Source organism: Thamnophis elegans, chromosome 9, assembly GCF_009769535.1.
Source record: "Thamnophis elegans isolate rThaEle1 chromosome 9, rThaEle1.pri, whole genome shotgun sequence".
Classification (NCBI taxonomy): Eukaryota; Metazoa; Chordata; class Lepidosauria; order Squamata; family Colubridae; genus Thamnophis; species Thamnophis elegans.
In genome coordinates, this window is record NC_045549.1 from 13,907,865 (window position 1) to 13,922,450 (window position 14,586).

The 14,586-nt window shown below is 43.0% G+C and overlaps 1 protein-coding gene across 2 annotated transcripts; it reads left to right on the plus strand.

Annotated features, from left to right (window-relative positions):
* Nucleotides 1-1,526: 1,526 nt before the first annotated feature.
* On the plus strand, nucleotides 1,527-14,364 carry SPP1 (secreted phosphoprotein 1). 2 transcript variants are annotated; one of them, XM_032224735.1, is made up of 7 exons: nucleotides 1,530-1,699; nucleotides 4,162-4,261; nucleotides 4,358-4,408; nucleotides 5,324-5,434; nucleotides 7,036-7,080; nucleotides 11,268-11,507; nucleotides 13,805-14,364. In XM_032224735.1, the coding sequence occupies exons 2-7, from the start codon at nucleotides 4,208-4,210 to the stop codon at nucleotides 14,213-14,215; spliced, it is 912 nt and encodes a 303-aa protein (XP_032080626.1). In that variant the 5' UTR covers nucleotides 1,530-1,699; nucleotides 4,162-4,207; the 3' UTR covers nucleotides 14,216-14,364. The 2 variants fall into 2 exon arrangements, with proteins under 2 accessions (XP_032080627.1, XP_032080626.1); XM_032224736.1 differs by lacking the exon at nucleotides 4,358-4,408 and having other exon boundaries at nucleotides 1,527-1,699.
* The last annotated feature ends 222 nt before the right edge of the window (nucleotides 14,365-14,586 follow it).

Below are 14,586 nucleotides of genomic sequence, written 5' to 3' on the forward strand. Positions count from 1 at the left end.
AAGGGAGGATTTATTGAAAAAATGGAAGAATCCTTCCATTTTCGGTTAATGTATGGTTTAATGTATTGGGCAAACTTAGAAAATAATCAATAATCTTAGAATTTAGAAAATAATCAATAATCAGGTTAAGGATATTGTGTGAATAATCTGTCAGAGACATAAAGCATTTTGTCCTGTTGTTTTCAAGTACAGCTCTCCAGGGCCAATCAATTTCCTCTAGATATCATACATATAGGATCTAGGCTGATTTGATTTGATTGATTGATTTGATTTTATTACATTTATATGCCGCCCTTTTCCCCAAAGGGGACTCAGGGTGGCTCACAATTCAAATCAGGGAAGGGGGGTACAGACAGGAATTAAAAAAAAGACGAAACATAACAATACATAATTTAAAAACACACAACAGTCATACCATTCGAGGCGGGGGGCAACAGCTCTTTAGCCCCAGGCCTGTCGGAACAACCAGGTTTTAAGGGCTTTGCAGAAGGCCTGGAGGGTGGTGAGGGTTCGAATCTCCACGGGGAGCTTGTTCCAGAGGGTCGGAGCAGCCACAGAGAAGGCCCTCCTTTAAGAAAGATCTCTGGGGAAGAAAAAAAAATCTCAAAACATTATTAATGATGAGGAAAAACAAAGCTCAAGGTTACTCCTATTTGGGGGGGGGGGGGAGTAAGCTTCAATCTGGCATTTGGGAAAAATAGTTCAAATAGTTCTTGAAATTAATGAACTCACTAATAAATAGGTGCTAAAGTTTGGGCTTATTCCATTTCCAAAATTTAGCACTGTATCTTAGTATCTTATCATTTATTCTTTATCATTTTTGTCAATCTTTCTTTCTGGGATGCACTGCTTGAAAGGATCTAACACTAAGAAAGAATGAAGCCATACCAAACAACAAAGTTCTTTGGTTAAATGTTCCCGTTAGTTGGCTTTGCTCTTGTGGCTCTTGCAAACCATGATTTGTGGCTTGGTATAATGTGCAAACTCAGCCAGTGTGAACGAGAGTTGTGGGTTTCCGAGTTGGGTTCAGATGGACTTGTGAGTAATATTTGTCATGCCAGAGGCATTGCAAACCTTGCTACTAGAATAAGAGATTTAAAAAAGATGTTTTTCTCTTCATCCAAATGCCAAAACATAAAGGGCTCTAAGACGTATCTTGTTTTCATGCAAATGGAATTCCAAACCACCCCAAGATTTATACTTTCCGGGGGTTATTTATAGTCTTACCGTTCCTAGCAGAAGCTGCCTATACCTTTATTTTAAAAAAAGATGCAGTTTAATGTAGTTCTCCCCATAAATGCTAATAAGTCCCCTGCTTATTAAATTCCGCTCCCTCCAGACAGAGTGCAGGGAGTTGATCTAAAACACTAGTTAATCAGACTTTACATAAGTAATGTTTTAACTATGGAATAGCTCCTTGTTTGCTTGGGAAGCCACAAAAAAAAAAAAAAAACCCCGAGAGGAAATGTAGCAGAATGGTGGGAGGACTGAAACCAGGAAACTCATGACCTCATCTTTTCCGCTTGGCGCAGATTGGTGGGCTGGTATCTGGACTACAGTTTAAATTCAGAGGTCTGCAGATGGGAAACAGAAGAGAGAGGAGAGTGAGTGGAACTAGACCGAAGTGACTTCAGCATTGCTTTGAGCTTCACTAACATAGCTGCAGATTTGCTGCCTGAGGATCTGAGCATCAATCCAGGTACCGAATTGTCTGTCTTTCTTACCTGTGCTGCAATTCATTTAAGGGGTTAGGTATGCTAGAGACAGTTTACACTGAGGTGGGGGGGGCATTTTGCCTGAAATAGTGCTGTTTGCATAGCATCTGGGAGCAGATTTAAAGATACAGGTACAAAAACAAAAATACAAATGGCTCTTTCTTAAGAGTTGGAGGGGGGGGATCAAATTGCTTCATGATTTTTGGCTCAAAATGGCTTATGGTCTGCATTCTGCTGTCTCTAGTGCTAAATTACAGAAGTGGTGGTGGTGGGGGAGTTATGAGTAGAACAGATTGCATCATAGTTGGGATGTTGGCAAACGCTCCTTCCTTGTGTGGGTCTCGCCCTTCCTCTACCTCGCAAGGCTGTTGTTAGAAGTAACATGGGAAGGCACTGAAGTGAGCTGGAAGAGAAAGACAAGCCATAAGTTTATCGTGATTTGGATAACAAGGATTATCAACTGCTGTTTTTAATCAGGGGTCCTATTTATTAAACAGTAGCATCTGGACACAGAAATCTCCAGCAGCCGCATACTTTGCTTCCTGCTCTGCTGTTAAAAGGCAAAAATAGCCATCATATTAAGATAATTTAGTAATCTAGGGGAAATCATGCAGTGTATAAGTGTTCAAGAATATTTTCTTATATATCTGGATATCAGAGGACCGATGAATCCAGATGCAAGTTAAACCCTCACAGCTCCATCCCAGAAGGGTTCAAATTCTTGCTAGCCTCCATGTCTTATACGGCACCTATTTATTTAGCAAAGTATTTCTGGCTAAAAGTGTTGCATTTAATCTCCATAAAAATCATTGGCTCTCCATCCTCCGCCAGGCTCTTTAGGAGTATTACTCAGATATAATTTGGTGCAGTGTTTTCACATTGATTTTTGCTTTTAGCACAAGTGCTCATTAACCTTGTAAGAGGAAGGGCAATGGATAAGGAAGGATGCCAGCTCCCCCATCAGCCTGGCTCTTGATACCGTCTTCCATCCACCATGATTCATCAATTTCTCATATGTCCCTTGAGTCCTGATTCATCATCTTTTTTTTCCAAAGTGTTACCCATTACAGTGTAATCCTATCTGACTCGGAAATCTTTTCAAAATGCTTTAGAATAAAGGACCCAATCAAATTGATGGTATTGCTGCTAAAGCATTACTATTATGCTTGAATTAAATTTCTATTCATATGCATATGTCAGGCAACCAGAAGCAGAAGAAATACCAATTTGTTGCAACCTTCTTTCCCAGTATTTCCATTACATTTTCAAATATCTGCCTTTGAATTATTTCATAATATACTCTCGCTTTTCCTCCTTCTTCCCAAGAGATTGCATCCTCCTACTGCAGTAGCAACATCTAAAACTCCTGAACTATGATCAGCATTGAAATGTGTTTCAAATTGTTCTCCTTTTATGCACAGATAATAGAATTCTTGAACTGAATGTTGGTTATTAGCAAGTTGCTACATCCCACATTAACAAATAAATACCCAAGCATCATTTAAAAACATTTAGTATGTTTCTTACAATCTTAAGATATTATTAAAGGAAAATATACTTCTTTCGCATGTGTTGGATTTTTCACAGAATGTTTATGCTGGAAATAAGAGATTATTTATTCCTATGTGATAGTTTTTCCAAAGCAGAGATGCTCATGAACGTACTATTTAGCAATTCAATGAAAAGACTAACCAATATTATTTTATTCTGTGTGGCCCAAAATGTAATACTATGTTTTGAAACAGAGCCTTTTTTCTATATGTACTGTATTACTATATTTGTTGGTTTCTATTTTTTTCTATCTTTTTGTGTTCTAAAGCAATAACATTATCCAAAAAACCTGGGTCGTTGCATTTATGGAATGTTGTGGAAATGCACGCATTTCCATCAAGCTAATCTGCACTCAATTGTAGTATATGCTTTGCCAAAATGTTTCAAACCATGGTTGGTTGAACCAGCTGCAGTGGTACTACTTTGCACATAAAATAATGGCAGAAGGAGTGAGTTCCCACCACGTTAAATGAAAAGCAAGCACATCAGCTTATGGCTTGGTGGGTTTCATAAATCAGGTCGCAAACTTTCACAGTCCTATAATATGGTGGAATCAGGGGAACCTTTCCTCTCTCCGTTTTCATCCTTTTTATTTCTGCTTCTTCAAATCTCAGCCAGGTGAGGTGTTCTGGAAGAGATTAAAGAGAGTGATAAATATATGGAGAACTAGAAGGCAGTGACAGTCCACAACTTTTAAGGTGGACTATTATTATTATTATTATTGGTTTAAGAAGGTACCATCTAGAAAAGCTTTATCAACATTGCAGACTAGCCAGTTCATTGGTGAATTTCTGATCAATCCAATGAGACCTTCAGTCTGGAGTTACTGTTTACATATATTTAGACAGTTTGTAAAACACAGGACAAATGAATTGTTATTGTTGTTTTGGAACAGGAATCTTACCAAGCGTTTGCAAACTATTCCACAAGGATCCGTCATCATGAAAATTGCGGTGCTTACCTTGTGTCTTTTCACCGTTGCCTTTGCCTTACCAGTAAGTATGCTGTGCATTTACCAAGTCAATCAAGACTTCCTTCGTGAAGCAAAAAGGAATCAATGCTGTCTAATTTTTTTTCTCTTCTTCTTAAAGATCAGCCAATCGAGAGATCATGACGATTCTATGAGTGCAGAAAGGAAACATGTAAGTGTGCATTGCATGTGTGCGGGGAATTACTTTTGTTGCGATCTTTATTGAACCTCATTTAGTAGGAGTGGATCCAGATTGCCTATGTTTCTTATCTAAAAGTTTAAAAATATGGGGTTTTTAAGACACATTTAGTAAATTCTAACAATAAAAAGCAGTCAAGAATTGGAGCATTCTCTTGCTTCAAATCTTAATATTTTACAGTCATTTGGAATTTCCTTCTTCGCATTTTCTACTTACTAGAATTAAGCCTGAGTGTGCATAGCTAGGGGAGAAACAATACAGTATCCTCAATTGTTTCCGGTTTACATCTGTGTGTAAACACACACACACACACTTTTCAGATCTAATCCTCTAGGCATCAATTTCATTGGGTGAGACAATTGACAATACCTTTCACTTTTTTTTTTTTTTTAAAGGTCCTACCGCTAAAAGGATTGGAATCCTTTTATTAAATGCATTTATTTGGGCCACACTTCTCCCAAACTTTTTTTTTAAAAAAAAAAAACCCTCCCTTTTTACAATCCTGTAATCCTTTCCCCAAACTTCAAGGTGTTTATTTCTTGGTTACTAAGGCTGTTCTTTTTGTATCTTTCCAAAATATTTTTTTTTAAAAAAAAGCTATAACCTACACTACCTGAATTCACTACAAAATAGTGTTCATTTCACTTGCTAATAGGCACTTTCTGCATCATTTTAGACCTCTTTTCTAATTATTCTTAACACTGATTTTAATATTTTTCCCCAAACGTTTTAGGAGAATGAAGTTAGATAGCATGGCAATTAGATCCTCCTATCTATTTCCTCTCTGTTGTAGGGATTCTTGTACCGAGCCTTCGGTTGTTGCCCTTTAATGGTGACCAAGCGTTGAGATGTGGCATGCTAAATTCTAATGTTTTTGTATTGTTGTAGGACTCCAAAGAAAATGAAGCTCACGCACACCACCATCATCACCACCATTCACACAGCCATGAGCACAGCCAAGAGTCACCAGAACACCATAGTCAAGAGTCTTCTCAACTGGTAAGCAACTCATCTTCTCTGCAAACTGTTAGGAGCTTTCCTCAACCTGGCAGCTTCTGGATGTGCCTATAAACCCAGGTGGCATGGTTTGAGATCTGGGGATTATGGAGTTGCAAGTCCAATAACTTGGAAAGCTCTAAAGTGAGAAAAGCCCCCCCCCCCTCCCTCCCCCAGAAAAGCAACATCGTAAAAAGAAATATTGTAGTGGGAACAGCAAGCAAAAATGGGACACAAATTACTTGTCAGTCATGGTCAAACTAGGTCTGATGAGATTTAGTGTAAGATATTTTACCTATTATTCTATTTAACTTGTTTCTCTGTCCATCATTCTCCATACCTCCCACCAGCCCTATTTCCATTCCATCCAATCATCATCTTTAACAACCCCATAATCCCTTGTGGCAGAGGTGGGTTCCTACTGGTTCTGACCGGTTCGGCCGAGTAGGTAGTAGCTCGGCTGGACATGCGCCTGAACCGGTTCTATCAACAGCGGCGTAGGTGCCGCCATCTTGTTTTTTGCTTCTATGCATGTGCAGAAGCAATTCTTTTACTTCTGTGCATGCGCCCGAAGTGCATGCACGCCTGAAGCACTTGCCTGAGCAAACCAGCAGTAAAAGAAGCCGGAACCCACCCCTGCCTTGCGGGGGGAGTCTGGGCAACTGAATGGAGCTAGCAGAGTGTTTAATGGCCGGATGCCTTTCGTGTCACCAATGCGGAGTTTTGTTCAGCAGATATATTCTCATTGTGCCCAAAGAGAGAAATATCTGCCTCTACCTAGGATCGAACTCACAGTGATTGTGAGGCGGGAGCTCCACCTTTAGGCCAGTCCACCAAACATTTCCATTCCACTCAATCCAGGCCCTAAATCCTATTATTCCCTGAATAAAAAAGAATCCCAGGAAAGCCTCAACTGGATCCAAATGATTCAGCATCTCCACTGGTTACCACCAGCTGAGCTTTACCAGAATACCCTTCTTTTCTCCGTTTCTCCGCCCCCCTGTGGTCAGAATTATATTGCTACTAAACATAATCATTAACCATGATTCATGGTTGTTAATATACCTACTGTTCATGAACTGATCTCTTCTCCAGATATATACCCAGGCAGTCCTCGACTTACGACCACAACTGAGCCCAAATTTTCTGTTAATGAGCAAGACAGCTGTTAAGTGAATCCTGCCCTGTTTTATGACCTTTCTTGCCACAATTGTTAAGTGAATCGTTGCCGTTGTTAAGTTAGTAGCACGGTTGTTAAGTGAATCTGGCTTCCCCGTTGACTTTGCTTGCCAGGTGGTCATAAAAGGGGATCACAGGACCCCGGGACACTGCAACCGTCATAAATATGAGTCCGTTGCCAAGCATCTGAATTTTTATCATGTGACCATGGAGATGCTGCAACGGTCGTAAGTGTGAAAAATGGTCAAGTGTCTTTTTTTTCCCCCAGTGCTGTTGCAACTTCAAATGGTCACTAAATGAACTGATAAGTCCAGGACTACCTGTAGTAATGAATTCCATAAGCTTTAATTGGGCTGGTTTCCTTTTATGTTATCTTTGTTCCAAATCCACTGCTCGTTTTTATAAGGCTTTTATTTCATTTTCAGAACTCTCAGTCTTCGGAAGACCGGGATGAGATCACTGAGCAACAGGTCAGTTTAACTCAACATGCATCAGCCATTCTTCCCAATAATTGCTGACCTCCAGTGGTGGGATTCAGCCGGTTCACACCTATCCGGGAGAACCGGTTGGTAACTTTCTAAGCAGTTTGGAGAACCGGTTGTTGGAAGAAATCTCATTTTGATTCTTTCCACTTTACAGGGCTAATCCTGTAAGGAAGGCAGGAAGGAAACATTCTGGTGTTGTTTCTAGTCTAATCTTTATTGCCCTGCTTACAGAAACTGCCTCTCCGGTTAACCCTTATTATATTGTAACAGCTAAGGCAAAGTGCCCATCGATGTGAGTGACGTTGAGTTGGCGACGCCCACCCAGTCACATGACCATTGAGCCACGCCTACCCAGCTGGTCACTAGAACAGAGACCCGGTTGTTAAATTATTTGAATCTCACCACTGCTGACCTCTCATTGGTGGTATCTGCAGGGTTTGGTCAAAACAGTCAAGATGTTAACCACAACTGGTATTTATATGCAAACAAATCAGGCCAAGCTTTGATCACCCTATTGTGACAAACCAACTTGACTGTATTTGCAGCCTCCTTTGGATCGGGTGAGAAAGGAGACAGGAGTAATTCACCTTTGATAGTTGTGCAGAAAAAAGTCCCATAGATTTCATTTGCATTGTAAAAAAGTAACGCCTGAGTATAACCAGCAAACAGATTCATAATAAGTCAGGTTTATGTATATTGTGCATTGGTTTTGGTTTCAAAATCCAAATTTTAATAGTTTAGGAGATATATACTGCATATATACATATACATACATTCATACACACACACACATCTCCTAAACTATTAAAGGATTCAAATATCCCTTCAGACTATTTTGCATACCAACTAGGAGCCTGCATATTGAATTTTGTACCAGCTGTAGCTTCTGGGTAGTTTTAAGAAATCCAAATAGAGATCCTTTAGGAAGCCTGTAAATCGCACCACACTCATGTCGGAAGCACCAAGGGGCTTTCAGGTTGAAAGGATTAGCCAATGACATCACCATCGCCCAGGGGACACCCAATTGGAGGCCCCTTTTATGCCCCAGCAGGAGCTGGAGTGAAGGATGGGAGCTCACCAGGGGTGGGTTCCTACCGGTTCGTACCGGTTCTTGCGATCCGGTTCGTCAGTGAACCCGGAAGTAATTAACTTCCGGGTTCCTAGCTCCTAGCCCCTGTCGCTGGGTGCCTGCAGGGTTTTTCTTTTTAAAAAACGCCTCTCCGGAGAAGAAGCCCTGTCAAAGCGCACCTTTCCCGCCTCGGCGGCTGCAGGGACCACCCCACCGCTTTATTTTCTTCCTCCTCCTCCTCTCCTTCCGCCCGCAGCAGCAGCAATGGTAGCCGAGCCGGGAAAGGAGCGCTTTGGCAGGGCTGTCAAAGCGCACCTTTCCCGCGTCGGCGGCTGCAGGGACCACCCCACCGCTTTATTTTCTTCCTCCTCCTCCTCTCCTTCCGCCCGCAGCAGCAGCAATGGCAGCCGAGCCGGGAAAGGAGCGCTTTGGCAGGGCTGTCAAAGCGCACCTTTCCCGCCTCGGCGGCTGCAGGGACCACCCCACCGCTTTATTTTCTTCCTCCTCCTCCTCTCCTTCCGCCCGCAGCAGCAGCAATGGCAGCCGAGCCGGGAAAGGAGCGCTTTGGCAGGGCTGTCAAAGCGCACCTTTCCCGCCTCGGCGGCTGCAGGGACCACCCCACCGCTTTATTTTCTTCCTCCTCCTCCTCTCCTTCCGCCCGCAGCAGCAGCAATGGCAGCCGAGCCGGGAAAGGAGCGCTTTGGCAGGGCTGTCAAAGCGCACCTTTCCCGCGTCGGCGGCTGCAGGGACCACCCCACCGCTTTATTTTCTTCCTCCTCCTCCTCTCCTTCCGCCCGCAGCAGCAGCAATGGCAGCCGAGCCGGGAAAGGAGCACTTTTGCAGGGCTTCCGCCGCGCCCCCAAGGACCACTGACCTCGCGCTGCCGTTTCTTCTTCTTCCCCGGCCTTCCCAGTTAGCTTGCTTGAAGCTCCGAGGAGGCGGGAGGAGGGTCGCAGGAGTGGAAGTGGGGGGAGGTCTTCCCGGCCGGGAAGAGCTGAGAGGCTGCCGGCCCCTTTCGCAGGAAAGTTAACTTTTCTTGGCGAAATCCTGCCCCCCCCCCCCCGCGTGGGTGAGCTGTCCTCTTCCCGTAAGCCGCCCGGAGTTACCTGTGTGTGAGGTGGGCTGCCCTATGCATTTGCGTGTATGCGCTGGAAAGAGAGTGAAAAAGAGAGGGAGAAATAATTATATTAATTAGATAGATCAGTCTTTCTCCACCTTGGAGACTTGAAAGTGTGTGGACTTCAACTCCCAGAAAGGGAGTTGGGAGAAAGGGAGAAAGGAGGAGAGAATGAAAGGAAGATGGGGGAAAGAAGAAAGAGGTAAGGAGAGGAGGATGGAAAGGAGAGAAAGAGGGGGAGAGAGGGTAGAAAGGGGAAGAGGAAGAGCAGGAGTAGGAGAAAGGTAAGGGAAGAAGGAAGGGGAAGGAGAGGAAGAAGGAGGAAAGTAGAGAAGGGAGGGAGAAAAGAAAGGGAAAATAAGGTGGTGTTATAACAGGAGGAAGGGATGGTAAACAAAGCAACCCAAACTGTATATTATAACCTATTAAATGAAATAATAAATGTATAAGAATGATAAATGTTAAAACACTTGTAACCAAACGACATGCTATATGTGATGATGGGTTTTTTTCTTTTTGTTTTGTTTTGTTTTTATTGTTGTGGGCATGGAGAAACACTGAGATAGATGATAATGAGGGAGGGAGAGGGAGAGAGAGAGAGAGACCATAACTAGATAGACAGATAGGCAGGCAGATAGACGGATGGATAGAGAGAAAGAGAGAGAGATAGGTAGGCAAGCAGATAGATGGATGGAGAAAGAGAGGGGGAAAGAGGGAGAGTGATACCATAACTAGATAGGCAGGCAGTTAGACAGATGGATGGATGGATAGAGAGAGAGAGGATGTATATAATTAAGGTGACCAGACGTCCCTAGCGAGGTCGCGGGCTGGCAGTAACTGCCGCGGCCTAGCTCCCCCCCCTCCGGTCAATGGTGTCCCTCTTTATCAATCTGAAAATCTGGTCACCTTACTTGTTTAGGTAATTCTGAGGTGGTTGATGGTTCTGTGAGTGCCTGTCCTTTATAATTTTCCACATTGCCTTGATGGTTTTTATTCCAGTGACTTTGTCTTTCCTGTTCTTAGGCTTAGGAAAAAAAAAACTGGTTTCATTGGCAGTCTTTTTTTTGGGGGGGGGGATTTTTATTTTTTTGGTGTTTTCCTAGCACTGTCATAGTTTGTGGGTGTGGGTGGGTGTGTAATGTCCCACAGTTATCTATGCATTAATAATGATCTAGTAATATTAATAATATCTAGTAATTAGTAATATCTAGTAATAACATCGTCTTGGACACTCCCATCCGGTCACATGGGCGGCAAGTCACTCCCATCCGGTCACATGGGCGGCAAGCCACTCCCATCCGGTCACATGGGCGGCAAGCCACTCCCATCCGGTCACATGGGCGGCAAGCCACTCCCACAAAGGAGGCCACGCCCACAGAGGTGGTTCGAACAATTTTTGAAACCCACCCCTGGAGCTCACCCTGCCCCATGGCAGTAGTCGGGTCTCAAACGTGGGCTTACTGCTTATCAGCCAAGCATCCTAATCAAATGAGTCACCATGCGCCTTTAGATTATATCATTTATCTAAAATTTAAAATACTTGAGAGTAAAGCAATAACAATAGCACTTAAGAGTTATATACCGCTTCACACTGCTTTTAAGAGAGCCCTCACAATCCTTTCTAAGTGGTTTGCAGAGTCAGCCTATTGCCCCAACTATATGAGCCCTCATTTTACCGACCTCAGAAGGATGGAAGGCTGAGTCAACCTTGAGCCTGGTGAGATTCGAACTGCCTGCAGTACTGCATTCTAACCACTGCGCCACTTCTATAGCTATAGTCATCGGATTCTTTTTGCTGCCAACTAGTGCACAAAAGACATTCTGCATTTGCTCTGGGATATTACCCTCAAGTTTCCAAGGTTCTCATCCTGGTGTTTGGCTCTGAAAACTAGCTGCCCGATTTCAATTTCTTGAGTTTGTGTAGCATCTTCCCAAGGTGTTTCCTTGTGCACGTGGCATAATCAAGTTGCATTGGTTTTCTTGCAGACTCTTTTGGCCTCTTCCAGCAAAAGTCATGAAGATGATGATGATCATAGTGATGTTTCCAAAGACGACGATCATTCAGATGATTCAGATGATTCATCTGAATCCGATGAGTCTCATGAAACCTTCACTGACGCTCCCACTGAGGCTCCCTACACTGAGTCCGTCACTAACAGGGGAGACGTCCCATCCAATGAATTCAGGCCAAAAGTTGACTTCATGAGTTTGGGGAGGTCTGGAAAGGTAAATGCCAGTTGAGGGCTTTTTTTTATTGCTGCACTCACATAAGTGGAGGGAGAACTTGGGATGGCCTAAAAGCTGGTCTGTGAGAAGCACTTTTAGCTGCATCTGGATGTCATCATCTGCTTTAAATCAAGTGATTTAAATGTTTGATTTCAAAGAACAAGACAACTATCCTATCTAGAACTACACCGCTCATTTATTATATTGCCATTCACACCAGGGGTGGGTTCCTGCCAGTTCTAACCTCTTCTATAGAAGAGGTTCTACAAATCTACAGTGCCGTTTAGAACCGGTTCCAGCTCCCTCCCCCCGCCCGTCCGCACATCATCAAGATGAAGAGCGAGAGGAAGAATTCTGGGAGTTGAAGTCCACAAGTCTTAAAGCTGTCAAGTTTGAACACCGCCGGGTTTTTTTTTCCTAAAGGGTTAGGGGTGCAAGGGTCTTGCAACTTGACAGCTTTAAGACTTGGGTGCTTCAAATGCCAGAGTTTCTGAGCCAACATTTTGGTTGCTAAGCAAGTGTGTTGTTAAGTGAATTTCACCACATTTTACAAGTTGGCCACACCCACCCAGTCACATGGCTGGCAAGCCACTCTCACAAAACAGGCCATACTACAGAAGAGGTTCTAAAAAAAATTGAAACCCACCACTGATTCACACACATGATATTTTTGCCTGGAGGATTTTGAACTGCAGCTGCCAATGTTTGGTAGCTCTGGTTAATCATGGAAAATAATGTCGGAGGTGGTTGGTTGACTTTAAAATGTCATGCCAATTCCTCCTCCAATTCATCTTCCTTCCCCATCTTCTGGTGATTGGCAGGGCCACCATTAAAACGCCACTTGTCACAACAGTTTTTGATAGATGGATGTGCAAATGTTGCACACTTGGACAACACTTTTTGTGGTTGCTGCAAAGAAACTCCCTGTAAATAAATATTATATTGTATCTGAGAACTAGCAAGAGGAAGCATGTTTTGAACAAATGCATTGGTTTAGAAAAACCTACTGCATTAATGCTATAAAAGTCCTACAAAATAAATATTGCAAAGCCTGGGGTGGAAGAAACAAGAAATTCAGCATTTCCTTGCTTTAATAATTTGTTGACATAAACATGCTTTGCTTTCATTTTTTTAACATCTACATGCCAGACACTTAGATATTTTTAATAACATTTGCAGTAAGTTTTCTGGTTTTTTTTTTTAGTTGTAGGCTAAATGTTGTGGCCATAAAATGTTTATGTGGAAATTGTTTTGTTACTTTATGTTTTACACCAATGTAATTCTTTTAGAGAAACAGGGGAATTGTCACTGGTGTAAAAGGACATGAGTAGCCAATTTATGTTCAGTAACCACTTCTCATATTAAGAAAACTTAAGCTTCAGCTCATGAAAAAACGCAAAAGCGTTCTCACAAAAGATGAACTGGTTTCAACAAAAACCAGTTATTTTTAATTTCAACAAAATTAAAAATAATAGTACAGGTTGTTGAAATTAATATTGTACATATCTGAGGCAATGTATTATTTAAGTCTTCTTTGTACTTTTATCATCCATTTTGCACTTTATTTGTATCACACCAGAGATATTCTTTGTAGAAAAGTGGGGTACCAGAGCTAATTTGGTCTAATAGTTAAGGCACCAGGCTGGAAAACTGAGAGTTCTCATTCCACCTTAGCCATGAAAGTCACTCTTTCTCAGCCCAACCCACCTCACAGAGGAGTTGTTGTGGGGAAAATACGAGGAGAAAGATGCACTGGATAAGTTTGCCACCCTGAGTTATTTTTTAAAATACAAAAAGCAGGATACAAATAACTCATATTGATCTAATACTGTGTTTCCCCGAAAATAAGACAGTGTCTTATTTTCTTTTGACCCCTAAATAAGCACTGGGTCTTATTCTGGGGAAGTCTTATTATTTTTGAGGTGCAGGAGGCGGTGAGCATGATCACCTCATGGCTGCTGCTTCGTTGCAATACTTTCAGGGAGGGCTTATTTTCAGGGGAGGGCTTATTTTAGCACATGTGCTCAAAAGCCCGATTGGACTCATTATCTGGGGAGGTCTTGTTTTCAGGGAAACAGGGTAATTCCATGCTAGCTCAGGAATTCTGGGAGTTGAAGTCCACAGGTCATAAAAAGGGCCATAGTTCCCCACACCCTTGCGTTAGCGCTTCTGAAAATACTACCCTCCAGCCTTGTGTAAGAAAGGAAAATCGTTGTGGATCTTATATTGTCGGCATTGTAGCGACTCCTCATGAGAGTGGAGCGGCCTTTGATGGTTTCTCTTGTGGACTTTTTCAGTTTGATTCCCAAAGTGTGTCCGATGAAGTGGACAGCACCCCAGATGACGAGAGCCACGAAGATTCTAAGGCCCGTTCTCTGGAGAGCCACGAAAGTGATGACAAAAGTGACCTGACGGATAGCAATGAAGTCCACAGTGCATCTCATGACATAAGTCTAGAGGACCACAGCCCAGAGAAACCCGAGAGTGTGGAGGACTCCAGCGACCACAGCAAAGCTTCCCTTTCCCTTGAAAGCACTGAAAGCAGAGAGCAGAAAAAAGATCACAGTGAGGAACCCCAACAGTTAGACAGCAACCCCGATGACACCAGCAACCAAACTGTGGAAAGCGCCGAGAGTCACCACAGCTCTGAAGACCACCACAGTGTTGAGCATCACGATAGCGTTGAGGACAATGAGGTCATCCTCTAAAAGGGCAGAGTAAGAGGCCGATACTTATCTGAGGGAGTTCTCCAGACTTTCTGCATGTAAGGGCCCAACTAAGATCAAAGCTGAACTCCTCCATCACCACCAGTGTTTTTGTTTTGCTAAGTTGCAGAGAGAGAGAGAGGGAGGGAGGGAGGGAGGGAGGGGGAGGGAGGGGGAGAGAGAGAGAGAGAGAGAGAGAGAGAGAGAGAGGGAGGGAGGGAGGGAGGGAGGGAGAGAGAGAGAGGGAGAGAGAGAGAGAGAGAGGCAACGCAACTTTGACCTGAATGTTCGCTCCCAATTATATACACACAATTCGGATTTCAGGCCGTAAGCAATTTGCAACTAGCAGCAACTGTAAACAGTTCTGCCCGATC